Source organism: Leucopleurus acutus (genome assembly GCF_964270905.1).
Source record: "Leucopleurus acutus genome assembly, chromosome: 7".
Taxonomy (NCBI): Eukaryota; Metazoa; Chordata; class Mammalia; order Artiodactyla; family Delphinidae; genus Leucopleurus; species Leucopleurus acutus.
In genome coordinates, this window is record NC_139150.1 from 105211987 (window position 1) to 105228183 (window position 16197).

Genomic DNA, 16197 nt, shown 5'->3' on the forward strand with positions numbered 1-16197 from the left:
CCAGGGTTCTGGAGGGCAAGACTTCATGGAGGGGGAGCGGGTTCGGGGAGGGAGGGGGACTCCCGGACCTTGGGGAGGCAGGTGCGGGAAGAAGGCCTGAGCAGGAGGGCGCAAGCAGCCCCCAGGGTCCCGGGCGGTCGGCTGTACCTTTGGCCAGGGAGATGTTGCGCAGCGCGATGGAATGCTCCCAGTCCTTGAGGCGCAGGTCCTCGGTGACGCTGTTGAGCACGGCCAGCTCCTGCTTGAGCTGCAGCTCCAGGCTCCGGTGCACGAGGCGCATGCGGCGCGCGTCCTCGCTGGCGTTGCTCACCAGCACCTGCAGGTCCCGCAGCCGCGTGCCCTGCAGGGCCACGTCGTAGGACAGGCTGAGGTTGAGGCCGCGCAGGGCGCCGCCCACGTCGGCCAGCTCGTCGCCCAGGGCGCCCACCCGGCGCGCCAGCCCGTCCAGCAGGCCGGCGTGGCGCCGCAGCAGCAGCTGGCTGCGGTTGCTCTCCACTTGCAGTTGGTAGAGCTCCAGCTGCGCCGCGTCGCTCTGCTGGGCCGTGCGGTCGCGCAGCAGAGCCACCGCCTGCTCGCTCTGCGTCGCCTGCGCCTGGAGTCCCCACAGCGCTCCCTCCAGCCGCTGCACCGCGCCCGCCAGCGCCAGCAGCGAGTCCGTCTGGTTCTGCAGCGCGTCCTGCGCCTTCCACACCTGCTCGCTCAGCTCGGCCTGCAGCGGAGCCTGCAGCAGCCGCAGCTGCAAGTCCCGGAAGCTCTCGTTCAGCCGGTTCACGTTCCGAGTCAGCGCCTTCAGGTCGTCCGGTGAGCTCCGGGGCCTGGACACTGCGGAGGAGGAGGAGGGGTGGGGTGGGGGGGGCGAGGTGAGGCGGCTGCGGAGGCCCCCGGGGCCCAAGAGGCAGGCCCGGACAGAGCCCTGCAGGCCGGAGGTGCTCAATAAACGACAGATGAAGGGAAATCAGACGTGGCCATGGCTGAGCGCCTCAATACATCCCCCGCACTGTGTTCAGCCAGTGGTCCCCAAACGTGTCTGCCCATGAGAATCACCTGGCCAGGCATCCCACCTGTCGAAATTGTGATTGGATGGGTCTGGGAGGTGACCCGGGCTTTGGAATTTTAAAAAGAGCCCGAGATAATTCTAAGATGCAGATGAGTTTGGGAACGGGGGACTCATTATGGATGAGGTTGAGCCATAAGACATTGTCTTTTTTTTTTTTTTTTTTGCGGTACGCAGGCCTCTCACTGTTGTGGCCTCTCCCGTTGCGGAGCACAGGCTCCGGACGCTCAGGCTCAACGGCCATGGCTCACGGGCCCAGCCGCTCCGCGGCATGTGGGATCTTCCCGGACCGGGGCACGAACCCGTGTCCCCTGCATCGGCAGGCGGACTCTCAACCACTGCGCCACCAGGGAAGCCCCGACATTGTCTTTTTTATATTTTGGAAATGATCAGACATCAGCGGTTCCACGTGGCTCACCCTACAGTATTGTGTGTCATCCTTCCCATTTTAGGAGGGAGGTACCCTTATTTATCCCCTTTTAGGGCAAGAGCTGTTAAAGTTGCCCCAGGCAGAACAGCAAGTAAGAGGTGGAGCCAGGATTCCAACCCAGAGGGCTTGCTTGCTCCGGAACCCAGATGCCTCCCTCCAAGTCTGCTAGGGAACTGCCTGAAGGGACCGCGGCAGCAGCAGACTCGGCCAGGCTCTGGGCGACACTGGTAATTCCCACTCCTGAATTCAGGGTCCCATTCCCTCTGGGTGGGTGGAGATGTTTTTACATCCATACCCTCCCTTCTCTGCCTCTGACTTCTAAATCTCCTATTTCCCTCCTCAGGCAAACAACCCATCTCAGTGATCTCCCACCCTTTCCTCTTGGCGAGGTTTCCTTTTCTTGGTTATAAGAAAAGCTATTTCACAATACGAAGGGGAGGGGTGTGCATCTTAATCATTATAAGCTAGCAGCCGGTGTCTCCTGGAAGCTCATGGACTGCACTCAGGTACACTACAAACCCTGGTGCATCCTGGGATGTCTAGGGATGCTTGTTAGTTTGCTGTGCACTCTCCACAGCTGTCTCCCGCTCTGCTCTGCAAATCAGAGAAATGGAAACTAGGAGTGGGGGGTGGGGGGCAGGGTAGGAGATGGGGGCAAATGAGGCACAGAGGGAGTTGTGCCTTGGGAATCTTGGAATGGAGCGAGCCGGGGAATTTGGTACACAGCTTGTTCAAGCAATGAGAAGATTTGGAAGGGGAAGGTAGTTTGGGAGGGTGCCGGGACTGATGCTTCCGGAAGTGCACAGCATAGATGGTGGCCACTCTGGAGGAGATAAGTCATTTCAGATTAGATTCAGAGGCTCACAGTGCTAGCTGGGCATTGGAACCCCACTTCAAATTCTCCCTCGAGACTTCCCTGGTGGTCCAGTGCTTCCACTGCAGGGGGCAAGGGTTCGATTCCTGGTCGGGGAACTAAGATCCCACATGCTGCGCGGTATGGCCAAAAAAAAAACAAACCGAAAACCAAATAACAACAACAACAAAAAAACAAATTCTCCCTCACTCAGCCCTTTAATCTCCAAGAAAAGCATATGCCCAGCCTCTGCATATACCCATCTCTCCACCTTCAGTTAGTTCTAACTGTTCAAATGTTCTACATTCCGTCCAGACTTGAAAGTTGCCTCCCTGTAATTTCTATCCACTGATCCTGCCCTCTGAGATCACATAAAGCAAGTGAATTTTTTTTTTTCCCACAAGACAGGTTTTCAGCATCTCAAAGACGGTTATCACATCCCTGCTACGTAACAATGTTTCTGGTTTAAATCTGTAGTTCTTTCATCTGCTGTCTCATAACAAGCTTCTAAGCCTCCATGTATCCTGGCTAACCTCTTTTGCACATACTCAGTGTGTCAACATCCCCTTACAGGGTGTGGCTTGATCCAAATTTGATTTTTCCGTGATGTGGAAAGACTGGGCAAAGTATGGGAGAAGGATCGTCAACTTCATTCTGGGCATAAGACTCTCTAATACGGCCCAAAGTGGGTCTTTCAGACTTTCATCATAGAATTTAGGTCTATGCAGTCATCTGTAAAAAGTTTCCCCAATTTACAGATAAAAAGACTGAGTCCGGGAGACTATTCGTGATCTGCCTAATGGCATGCTTCCTGACTCCCAGTGCAGTGGTTCCCTCCATTACTCCACTACTCTGGAAAATTACCTAAAGAGTTGTCAATACAAGTAAAGGTTCTGGGGAAATGAATCCATGAACCAATCACAGCCCAAGTGACCACAGGAACTGTCTACCTAAGAAATCATTGCAGTCCAGGATTAGATCATGTGTTTGTCCAATATTCGACCCAGATTGCTTGACAAGTATTAGAGAGAGGGCAGTTGGAAAACAGAAAGCCCAATATTTTAGTGGCAGTCTCTGCTTTTGATGCTCCAAAGTTCAAAGAGATACCGCAGCTTATCAGAAGTAGTAAAACACTGTGAGTTTTGTTAATTCTGGTTTTAAAATTGGGATTGTGAGTGACTAAGAGTAACAGTGCAACTGCTTGATTTAAGACCCCATTAACTCAGGCCGGCCAGAGGCAATGCCATGAAGGAGGCAATCTCCCTTAAACTCACTCTCTGTCAGCTCCCACCAGCCCACCCCTCCTTCTCTCTTCAGGTGGTCCCCACGCCCAACTGGTGCCCTGTGCCCTCGGAGGCTCCTGGCCTTGCCCATCAGCCCCCTCCTTTCAGAACCTACCGACTTTAAGACCCCTTCTCTCTGTCCAGAAAACTGGACTGAAACCTGCCCGTATGGTAAAGGCTGACAATCAGCTACCCCTCCAGGAGGGTTCATTTGGGTCTTTGATTATTGTTCATTGCACAACCAATATTAACATAAATTGAAATAAAAGAAAAAATTCTTCCACCATCCCACAATCTCCAACAAAGCCCACTGGTTTTCCTTCCATTTCCTTCTTCTAGTTCCATCCATGTGCATACCCAATCTTTACGATTTGATTTCTGGGTTTTTTAAATTGGTGAATGACTATTTTACAAATATTCTCCCATCTGTCATTTATAACTATATTTTTGACGGCCGCCTAAGCGTCTGTCAGGGAGATGTCTTGTAATTTACCCATTCTCAATCATGGAAAAATAAACACAGAAAGGTCCCTCCTTCTTTTGAAATGTTTCCTACCAGTAAATTCCCAGAAGTTGGATTAGTAGAGCCAAAGTTATAGACATTTTTATGACTCTTAAAAATTCCAACCCAATCACAAAAGAAAAAGAATAAAAAACTTCCAGCCAAATTGCATCCCCAAAAGTTATACCTATTTATAGGTATATTATAGATTTTTTAAATGTGCCAGTTTCAGTGAAACCTCAGTGTACTCTTACAATTTTCATATTGTTAATTTCACAGATGCAGAACGATACCTTGTTATTTTACATTAGTATACTTGCATTTAAGAAATGGCTGTTTCAAGGCAATGCATTAGCTCAAAAGAATGTTACAGGCATTTTAGGTACTCCAGCTAATGAGAACAAAATTATTTCGAGGGGTTAATACTCTTCAGGCATCCAATCGTGCCGTGGAAGCCCAGAGCAGCTTCCCCCTTTTGGGATCACTTACCTACCCCAGAAGTGAATTATCTCCTTCCAACAGTCACAGTGTGTTCTTAGCTCACGTTACCCCCACCCCCTCTCATCCGCCATTTAATTCCTTCCAGATGTTTGCTGTCCTCAACAGGGAACAATTCTTCCTTGAGTGTGACTCTCTTAATTCATGTTTATGCAAACAGTTCATTTATCTCTCTGCCTGCTGTATTTACTTTGAATGGGCTTTAACTATGCTTCAACTTTCATACTTTCACAAGGGGAAAATAAGTTATAGAGTAACAATAATAACTGGTATTTCCTGAATCCTCTGTGCCAGCCACTCTTCTAAGTGCTTCTCGTGTTAATACACTTAATTCCATAACAAGCCTATGAGATAAGATCCTCATATTCCAAACGAGGAAACTGAAGCACACAGAGCTTGAGTAACTCGAAAGGTCACACACTGGTTGACAGAGGAGACTGACTTTGGGCTCGGGCAGTTTGGGTCCAGAGTTCCCCTTGCGATACTGCCGAAACGGTGGAAGGCACAGAACAAACTTTTTAACAGAGACACACAAATATGGAATAAACCTTGAAGGTAACGAGTTCCCCGTCATAAACCCAGGCGGGAGTCAGACTGCTTGGCAGGAATCATGGATTCTAATTGGGATTCTGATTCAATATTAATTGCTGAATACAAATGAATGTATTAATAAACACTTTATAATAATATATGAGTAATGTATTAATGTCTGTCTCAGGCCATGCCCTGGGCTAGGTGGTTCGCATAGACACGTCTCCTGCAGCCTTCCTACCCACGCCCCAGCCCTGAGATGTCTCCCTGTTCCATAGTTGTCTCCTATGTTCATTAAAAAATGATCACATGCTGGTTAAGTCAAGGTGCCCCAGATGTCACTGACCAGAGAGGATGTCTTCCCCCAAAACATCAGGCACACCCACAGTGCCAGTGAGGAAGGGGAAGTATGTGTGAGTTGGGAGGAAGAAAGCTAAGTGTTCTGTTTGAGGTCTGGTCACCCAAACCTTGGGCATTGTTGTTAATAACCTTTATCTCTGTACAAAATTTCACATCCATTACCTCCCTTAATTTTCACTAGAACTAATCTTGGGAGGTAGGAAGGGCAGGTATTCCTAATCTCATCGAAGGGTGAAAAAAAGAGGCTCAGAGAAGGCAAGAGATGCCAGAAGCATGAAATAAGGATGTGATGGGGTCATCTCTCCCTCAATCCAGTCTTCTGTCCTCCATACCTGCTGCAGGGAAGGTCAGTCCCATACTGAACTCCAAAGTCTACATGGGGAAGCAGGGCAGGAGATGACATTTATTAAGCACCTACTGTATACCAGACTCGGTTCTCATTTCTTGCTAGAAGTGGCTTCCTTTCCTCTTCCCAGCACACTTGTGAAGTAGGAATTCTGCCTGTGTTCAGATGAGGAAGCGCGAGAAGGTGGCAGAGCATGAAAGGAAGCTCAGGCTGCTAGGACTCTGAAGGCCCTGCTGGCCCCCCCCTACCCCCCAACCCCCTTACACAAAAGAGCAGAAGGCATCTGCCTCCATTTCTACCCAGACCACCTGGGCAGAGGCCCTGCACCGGCCCAAGAAGCAGGAGGGACTTGTTAGAGGCTTGGGGAGGGGGGTGGCACGAAGAAATAGCATCCAAGTTTGATGTAGGCCCTTGGGGGGGTAGATGCTAGAACACTGCCAAGGGCCGTACAATTCTCCTATGGTCCTCCCAAGCCTACGGGCAGACGGTATCACCATTTCACAGATGGAAAATGGAAACTCAAGCGATGAAGTAAGTAACTCAAGGCCATCTGTGAGTGGGAGGTGGACCTGCCTGGCTCTTTCACTGCCCCACGCAGCGGTCCTGCCTTGTCTTCATTTAGGCTGACAGAAGGAAGGCGGGTATCAGAATTCATAGAGCATCACATTAAGGGCAGAGATGGGAAAGGATGGGGCTGAAATGAAACTGCAAGGTAAGCACCTCAATTTAAGCACCAAGAAAAAGACAGGGGCTTTCTTTCAGGAGGTCTGCAACACAGGGTTGTATTTCCTGAGATCTGGAGACATGTGACTTTAATAGAAAATTAATTTAAAAGTGGAGCATAATATTCATTCAGAATTGCATAACGAAGAGCTTATCAGTAGACCTTTAGCACTTAAAGTGATGCACATTTTCACTAGGGCCCCCCTGTTTCCAAGAGGTAGGAGGAAACCAGGGCCAGCCTCGTGGTGTGTGACCAGTGCAGTGACACACGGCACCGCGTGCAGCAGGGCCCCGTGCTTGGGGCTTACTGCTCTGCAGTCACTCTCTTGAAATTTTGCATAATTTTATCTTCGAATGCGTGTTTTGTAAGTGAAAGGCTGAGGCAGGGGAAATGAAGCAGATTGGGGAGGGAGGGTATTAGGGGACATTCATAAGGACCCAAAGAGGAGGGCAGCAGATTGGTACATTTGGGGTGAGCTTATTGCCTTATTTGTTTTTAAGAACCACATGCCCTCGTTCCTAGCTCAGCAGGATGTCCAGGATAAACATTTATAGTCTGGAGACTGGCTTCTCCTTTGTCTGTGGCCTCACCAGCCCCTGCTCACACAGGAGGGAGCCGGGAGCTTGCAGCTGCAGCTCAGAGCATCAGGAGGCCCTTTGAGAAGGAAGCCAGACAGACTCTCCGTCTTTGCACAGGTGGTCTGAGCTTTTTGATGCCCGGTCCATCTGAAGACTCATCAACCATTGGCTCCTGGGGCCACAGGCTTTGTCCACATAGGTGTGACCTCCTGAGAGCCTACCTCCAGTGGCCTTTGTCAGTTCAGAGGCTGGTAGGGCTCCCTAAGTAAGCAAGCGCAGGTGTCCAATTCTCCGTCTTACAGGCAGGATCCAACAAACAGGCATGAAGGATGCAGACTACCTGGGTTGGCTGCAGCCCAGATACCCATCCTTTACACATAGACCCTGACTCTGGCCCATGGATGAGCACAGACTGGGAGCTGGAGGAGGTATGGAGTGCAGGCTGACTGGGAGCCAGCGGACAGCCATGGATATCCATATTAGGATGGCCTGGTACAACCTCAGAGGAAGAAAAATCCCACCAGCATGTTGATTACTTTCCTCAGAGGTGTGGTTGGCTATTCTGCGCTCCTGGCATAAGCATTCCCTTTGGTGGTCCAAGCAGATGGAGTCTCTGATAATTCACTGTTGATTACTATGGAAATGGGATCCAAGACAAATTATAACTCGGAAGGCTCCTCGTGGAGAACATATCCCCAGGATTCCCATTTCGGAGGCTAAAGGATCTGAAATTAATTATTACCAGCAATTCAGGAAACCCAGCATTTTGATGGGGCGCATACGTCTAATAGGAAAGAGACCAATTCTTTGTGAATTCACAAATGGAATTAGGGACTTGCTATTTAGACAAACATAGTGCCTAGTGCAGAATCTTGCAACCTGGTAGCTGGTCAGTAAATAGCTATCAGATGAATAAGTGAATGATTGAAAATGGAGAGTGGTAGGAGGCACAGAAGTGCCCATATCTCTTCTTAGAAGAGCTTGGAGGACTTCCCTGGTGGTCCAGTGGTTAAGCTTCTACTGCAGGGGGCACAGGTTCGATCCCACAGGCCATGCAGTGCACCAAAAAAAAAAAGGCTGGACCAATGGAGGAGACGGGGGCAGCCCTTGGGCCCAGCCTCGCTCTCTCTTAGCCCACCTTTTACTCTGGCCAGGGCTACAATGACCAACTTCAGGTGGGTGTAACCCGGCAACACCCTACTTCATCCACACCTCCGATCTCTAGCTGTCTGCCCCCAGGGCTTCTGTGACTTCTCACAATCACGGCAACCACCGGGACCTCATCCATGCATGGCCTTGCCACTCAGGGTAATCCTGACCTATGCAGGAAGCAGCTGGCGGATAAACACTCTTCACAGACAGACAAGTCTGCAGCTTTTACTACATAGCCCCTTGCAAGGTCCTGGAAGGACTGAGCTCTAGCCGCCACAGCAGAGACCGGCTCAAGAATACATCCTTCTAATTGTTTTCCCTCCTTTCTGATCCCTCCGGTCCCCAACTCCTGCTTCCCAGGATCACTTTTCACAATAAACTACCAAGCCTGTGTCTCTGGCTCTGACTTCCAAAGAAATTCCAGGCTAAGGCAAGAAGCATCCCTTCTTCCCTAAGCATAAAGAGACCAGCTGTCTTCCCATCTCCCTTTTTGCAGATTCCCTGTTCACATCCTGATTCCCTGTTGTCCTAAGAGCTCACAAATAAGTTTGAATTGGGGATATTCCTTTGTTTGTTCAGGCATTAAGTCATTCAATACATGTCTGTGAGGTACCAACTCACTATATGGGTTTGGGCAGCAATAAATACACAGAAGTCTAAAATGTAAGCTTTCCTATCAAGAAATTTATCATTTACTTAGGGAGAAAAGTACACACAAAAGGAACCTGTTTTAAAAGTCTTCTAATGTGTTTCCAAACGTTCTTTGGGAAAAGAAAACCCAAACCCAATATTAAGATTATCTGAAGAAGCTGAATGCAATGCGTGTAATGAGTGAACTTTCTTTAGTAGTCTGGAGTGGCTTCTCATCAGATCCTCTGCCAGCGGTGCAGAGTGAATTGCAAAGAACAGGACCTGGAGAAGGTGTGGAAATGCAGTAGGAGGCTGTGGTCCTGGTGACAGAGGAGGGCCTTGGAGCAGGGCCACGCCTGTTAGGACAGAGAAGAGGGATATAAGAGACACGATAGAGAAGTAACATTGTTAGGACTCAGTGGCCCCTTGGAACTGGAGGTTGAAGAATAGGAAGGCTGTAGTACTGTTGAATGATATGGTATCAGCCTGGAGGAATCAAAATGCTATTTTGTGGGGGGCGGGAGGGGGTCTGCTTTTTAAAAAATTGAAGTATAGTTGATTTACAATGTTGTGTTAGTTTCTATATAGTTTCAGAAACTATATAGTCTTTTTCAGATTCTTTTCTGTTATCGTATATCACAGGATATTGAATATAGTTCCCTGCGCTATACAGTAGGTCCTTGTTGTTTATCTATTTTGTATATAGTAGTTTATATCTGCTAATCCCAAACTCCTAATTTATCCTTCCCCCACCACCTCTTCCCTTTGGTAACCATAAGTCTGTTATCTATGTCTGTAAGTCTGTTTCTGTTTCATAAATAAGTTCCTTTGTGTCCTATTTTAGATTCCACCATATGATAAGTCATAGCATATAGTATTTGTCTTCCACTGCCTGACTTACTTCACTTAATATGATAATCTCTAGGTCTATCCATGTTGCTGCAAAATGGCATTATTTCATTCCTTTTGTATGGCTGAGTAATACTCCATTGTATATATGTACCATGTCTTCTATATCCACTCATCTGTCAGTGGACATGTAGGTTGTTTCCATGTCTTGGCTATTGTAAATAGAGCTGCTATGAACATTGGGGTGCATGTATCTTTTCGAATTAGTGTTTTTGGTTTTTTTTTTAGATACCCAGGAGTAAAATTGCTATTGTTCTATTTTTAGTTTTCTGAGGAACAACCAGACTGTTTTCCACAGTGGCTGCACCAACTTACATTCCCACCAACAGTGTGGGAGGGTTCCCTTTTCTCCACACCCTCTCCAGCATCTGTTATTTGTAGACTTTTTTATGATGGCCATTATGACTGGTGTGAGATGGTACCTCACTGCAGTTTTGATTTGTATTTCTCTAATAATTAGCAACGTTGAGCATCTTTTCATGTGCCTATTGGCCAACTGTATGTCTTCTTTGGAGAAATGTCTGTTTAGGTCTTCTGCCCTTTTTTTTTTTTTTTTGCGGTACACAGGCCTCTCACTGTTGTGGCCTCTCCCGTTGTGGAGCACAGGCTCCGGACGCGCAGGCTCAGCGGCCATGGCTCACGGGCCCAGCCACTCCGCGGCATGTGGGATCTTCCTGGACCGGGGCACGAACCCGTGTCCCCTGCATCGGCAGGCGGACTTTCAACCACTGTGCCACCAGGGAAGCCCCTGCCCATTTTTTGATTGAGTTGTTTGCTTTTTTGTTATTGAGTTGTATGAGCTATTTGTATATTTTGGAAAGTAAGCCCTTGTAGGTCACATCATTTGCAAATATTTTCTCCCACTCCATAGGTTTGTTTTTCTGTTTTGTTTATGGTTTCCTTTGCTGTGCAAAAGCTTATAAGTTTGACTAGGTCCCATTTGTTTATTTTTGCTTTTATTTCTATTCCCTTGGGAGACTGACCTAAGAAAACATTGGTACAATTTATGTCAGAGAATGTTTTGCCTACATTCTTTTCTAGGAGTTTTATGGTGTCATGTCTTATATTTAAGCCTTCAAGCCATTTTGAATCAAATTGCTGTAGATAACCAACAAGATGACAAAATCAAAACTCAACGTTATCTTAATTGATGTGAAATCTCAGCTGAAGGCAAGAGGATTACATATAAAAGGGACAAATGTGGTATATTGCATTTACAATCAGACTCTCAAAGCGATCCCTGGATTCAACATTAGTTAGCTCATCCTTGTCAAATTCTTACCAACACCTCAGACCTTCCATGTACCTGTGCTACTTAATCCTCAGAACGACCTGTGAGGTAGGCATTATTTATTATCCCTGTTTTAAAGTGAGGAGAGCTAAAGCTCAGAGAAATTAAGTAAACTTCAGAGGTCTTATAGCTAAGAAGGGGCAAGCCAGAGTTGGGAGCTGGGTGTTCTGATGCCAACTGCAGAGGCTCTCCATCAGACTCCTCTTGGCTTCACATCATTGTGGGGGAAAAAAAAAAGCACTCACCATGAAAACAAAGTGGTGTGACATTATAATCAGGGACTGTAAATAAGATGATTTCTTGTGGTTATTCTAAGCTGTACCTGTAATCACCCTGCCAAGCTTCAGTGGGCCATCCAGGGAGAGGCAGGTCTAAAAACCATTCTACTCATGGATATGCTTGTTGTTATCATGGTTTCTTTCATTTTTTTTGTCTTTATTTTTTATTTTATTTTTTCCTTCTTTTATTTAAGCATTTTTTAAAAGACAAATAAATGGTATATTAGTTTGCTTGGGCTGCCATAGGAAAATACCACAGACTGGCTTCCCTGGTGGCGCAGTGGTTGAGAGTCCGCCAGCCAATGCAGGGGACACGGGTTTGAGCCCTGGCCCAGGAAGATCCCACATGCCACGGAGCAACTAAGCCCGTGTGCCACAACTACTGAGCCTGCATGCTGCAACTACTGAAGCCCATGCGCCTAGAGCCCATGCTCCGCAACAAGAGAAGCCACTGCAATGAGAAGCCCGCGCATTGCAAAGAAGAGTAGTCCCAGCTCGCCGCAACTAGAGAAAGCCCACGCACAGCAACGAAGACCCGACACAGCCAAAAATAAATAAATAAAATAAATTAATTAAAAAAAAATACCACAGACTGCATGACTTAAACAACAGAAATTAGAAATTAATTGTCTCATAGTTCTGGAGGCTGGAAGTCCAAAATCAAGGTGTTGCCAGGTTTGATTTCTCCTGAGGCCTTTCTCCTTGGCTTGTAGATGGCTGTGTTTGTCCCATGTCTTCATGGCCTTCCCTCTGTGCATGTCTGTGTCCTAAACTCCTTTTCTTATAAGGACACTAATCATACCGATTTAGGGCCCAACATGGTGACCTCATCTGACTTTAATCACCTCTTTAAAAGCCCTGTCTCCAAATACAGTACCTTCTGAGGTACTAGGGGTTAGGGCTTCAACATATCAATTTTGAGGGGTACACAATTTAACCCATAATAAGTGAGGGCCTTTACTAGAGATTAACTGGGAAGAAGCTGGGGTGGAGAGTAAAGGTGGGTGCTGATTTCCAAGCCTTAGTCACATCCTTAGGTGGTACTATCCTGGCCAACTCAGAAGAGTCTAGAATGCAACCAGTCTGAGTCTCATGGAGCCAGACTGCCTGGAGATTTGAGGACCAAGCCCCTCTTCAGATCACTGCTGTCTTTGGGTGATGATGCACTCTTGGGATGTGACAGTTTCATTTAGAAACAAAAATCTAGTGGGGAATCTTCTCTATACTTTAATGGGGCTTGCTGGTCCTTTATTGCAGTTATTTCTACAAAGTAGCCCTCAAAGACTTACAAATGGAATATAGTTATAAATAAAGACCGTTCCTGACAAATTTAGACCCTTATTCTCAAACCACACATGGAAAGGAGAGTCCCATTTAGAGAAAAGTGACTTGCCCCATGGTACACGCTCAGTGATTTTCCCAGGCACCTTTCTTTGTCATTTAAGCTGGAGTCCCCATTGATATACAATATAATAAAACCCCTAAGCTATAATGAAGCAATCCATCAAGAAGAAGGGCTTGGGGTGTAAATATTGCTCTTTTAGAGCCCAGAGTTGATCTTATCTCCAGCAGTTTTCATTCTAGTTGAAAAGGAAAGTAAAACAACAACAACACAAAAGAAAATGAAAAAAACCTAAAACCTAACTTGCTGGATTTCACTTAATGCACGGCCCTTCTACATACATGGTACCCACCCATCATAGAGCGTAAACTTCTCTCTAGAATCTCATGTCATCAATGGGCTAGCAAATGGACCATTCACATTTTTTAAAAGATACAAATAAGCGTTTGAATGTTATTAAGACATGAGACAGTTTCGTTGGGTCATGAATAATTCACAAGAGAGGAAACTTTCGTATCAGCACTTATTGATTGCTGGACACTTGACCACGTGTGGAATATCGGATACCCACCCCAATCTTTTTTTTTTTTTTTTTTTTATAGCAGTCCTCAGAGTTAGATGCTGTGGGGAAACTTAGGGGTTTGGTCTACAGGCAAGATACTTACATCAGTGTGAAAATTTAATGTATGCGGTGGAATAGGTACTTTTGTTCTTCACAACCTCACACGCACTGTCCCTGCTCCCTGGCTCACCAAGGCTGGGCCCATGGTTGGTTACTGGGGAGATTAACTGTGTGGGTTCTAAAGAGATGGCCCAGCGTGGGCCATCAGAGCTGGGCTCTGTGCTCAAAGGTGTGGACAATCTGTTTTTCAATCTGGCATCACGGCTTCAACCTCCAAGGCTGCCTTTTCCATGCCCCCCGTGGGACCTCTTGTCCCAGTCCTTCCATCCCAGAAAGGTGCACTTCCAATCTTAGCAGGAATCAGACAAGAAAGTGGCAACATTGGGCCTTAAAGGTACCTTGGCAGGCTTCCCTGGTAGCTAAGTGGTTGAGAGTCTGCCTGCCGATGCAGGGGACACGGGTTCGTGCCCTGGTCTGGGAAGATCCCACATGCCGCGGAGTGGCTGGGCCCGTGAGCCATGGCCACTGGGCCTGCGCGTCCAGAGCCTGTGCTCCGCAACGGGAGAGGCCACGGCAGTGAGAGGCCTGCATACCGCAAAAAAAAAAAAAAAAAGGTGCCCTGGCGACCATGTGGATGCCCCTCCCTCTTTCACAGATACGAAAACAGAGTCCTAGACAGAAGGACCCTCTTGCCCCAGGTCACACAAGTAGACAGAGGTGTAGATGGGATGACTAATCCCATGGTCCTTCCACTTAACTGAACAGAAGAAGAGAGAAAACTAATATTAATGACTGTCCACTCAATATTGGATAGTGGGCTGGGTGTTATGTATTTTATCTCATGTGATCCTTTGAGATCGCCGTTCGTATGTCCAGTTTCACAAATGAGATGTCTTCTGTATTGTATCTGTGAGTATACATACAGGCATGCCTTGTTTTATCATACTTTGCTTCATTACACTTTGCAGACACTGTGTCTTTTACAAATTCAAGATTTGTGGCAACCCTGCATCAAGCAAGTCTATTGGCACCATTTTCCCAACAGCGTTTGCTGATTTTGTGTCTCTGTGTCACTTTTTGGTAATTCTTGCAATATTTCAATCCTCCATCTCCCGGCAAAAAAGATTACAACTCCCTGAAGGCTCAGATGATGGTTAACATTTTCTAGCATTGGAGTTTTTTTTTTTTTTTTTTTGCGGTACGCGGGCCTCTCACTGTTGTGGCCTCTCCCGTTGCGGAGCACAGGCTCCAGACGTGCAGGCTTAGCGGCCATGGCTCACGGGCCCAGCCGCTCCGCGGCATGTGGGATCTTCCCGGACCGGGGCACGAACCCGTGTCCCCTGCATCGGCAGGCGGACCCTCAACCACTGCGCCACCAGGGAAGCCCGCATTGGAGTATTTTTAAATTAAGATATGGACATTGTTTTTTTAGACATAATGTTATTGCACACTTAATAGACTATAGAATAGTGTGAACGTAACTTTTATATACACTGGGAAACCAAACAATTCGTGTGACTCGCCTTATTGCAATATTCACCTTATTGTGGTGGTCTGGACCCAGACCCACACGATCTCTGAAGTATGCCTGTATATATAATTATTTTCCGTATATTATGATGTTTTGACTTCTTAAGAAACGTTTTTTGGCTGGGGAGAGACAGCTCTTCCTGAAGCTAGCCAGTTCTTAGAGATGCAAATGACCCAGCGGGGAGCATCCTTTACTGTCCAATCTGGAGCCATACCTCCTCTCTCTGGCCCCAAGAGGCAATATTCCTCTGCCTTAATCATCCCAGGGCCAGGTAAAAGGCAACTAGAGACCACCTCTATAGCCCGAAGTCCACCAAAATTATTCAAACTAGCTAATCCTAAATTGCTTACCCTGCCCTGCCTCATCTTTCTCACAGAAACCCCGAGAAAGGCCGTGGCCTAACTGTTCCCCTCACTCCGGTCTTCTGCTTCCTGATGCCCCTGATGCTTCCCCATGTGGCCCTGTGTGGCCTTTGTGCCTCCTGTCTCTGGGACCTGTGAGTACAAGACACTTGGCTTGAGCCTCTGTCTCCTCTTGTGGCCACACATGCCTGGCCATTTCATAAAAGAATACATGACGTGTTCATATCCCCGGTTCTACAGATGAAGCTCAAAAAGACTGAGCCGCTTGTTCGAGAAAACACTACGTGCAAATGGCAAATCCAGATTTAAACCCCGGAGTACGTGCCTTTTTGCTCTGCCCCATGTGCGGTCCATCCCTCTGACGCCAGCAAGAGCCTCCTGATGCTGGGTTAGAGGGGCCCCCTCCATCTCTCCAGTCCGCCTCCCAGCCACAGTCACATGAGGCCATAATCTGAAATCAGGGAGGGCAGCGAGCATGTTTCTGTGTTTCTATCTTTCTGGACAATTTGTTCCGTAAGTGCTTGTTTTCAAACAGCTCAATATGAGTCTCCTAGGGTTTCCACACAGCTTTTGGTTGGAGTCCTGTGAGCTCTCCCCATTGGCTGATTTTCTCAGATCCAACTTTCTTCATTTCTTGAGTCTGTCATAAAGTATTCTGAGGAGGTTGGAAATTATTCTCACTAATAAACATGTGAGGAATCTGAGCCAGACTTGCCAGGAGTCTTGGCACTTACTGAGTTTCCTCTTTTGGAACACGAGGTTTGCAGCCAATGTGTCAAATCTCTTACATCTTTGTTCTTCAGAACTCGGACTCGTGGTGCAGTTAGATCATGGATTGCTTTGGGCTGAAAGTGACCTTAATAATCATTTACGTCTCGATTTCAGATGAGGAAAGGAAGGCTGAGAAAGGTGATATGAACA

The 16197-nt window shown here is 47.3% G+C and overlaps 1 protein-coding gene across 2 annotated transcripts in view; it reads right to left on the bottom strand.

Annotated features, from left to right (window-relative positions):
- The window catches only part of SCARA5 (scavenger receptor class A member 5), a gene marked incomplete at both ends in the record, with an annotated part of 111440 nt that overhangs the window by 47125 nt on the left and 48118 nt on the right, over nucleotides 1-16197 (bottom strand). For both annotated transcript variants that reach the window (XM_082842647.1, XM_082842646.1), the window contains one exon: nucleotides 148-822. In XM_082842647.1, the coding sequence (XP_082698773.1) occupies nucleotides 148-822 (675 nt within the window). The remainder of the gene's footprint in view (nucleotides 1-147; nucleotides 823-16197) is intronic.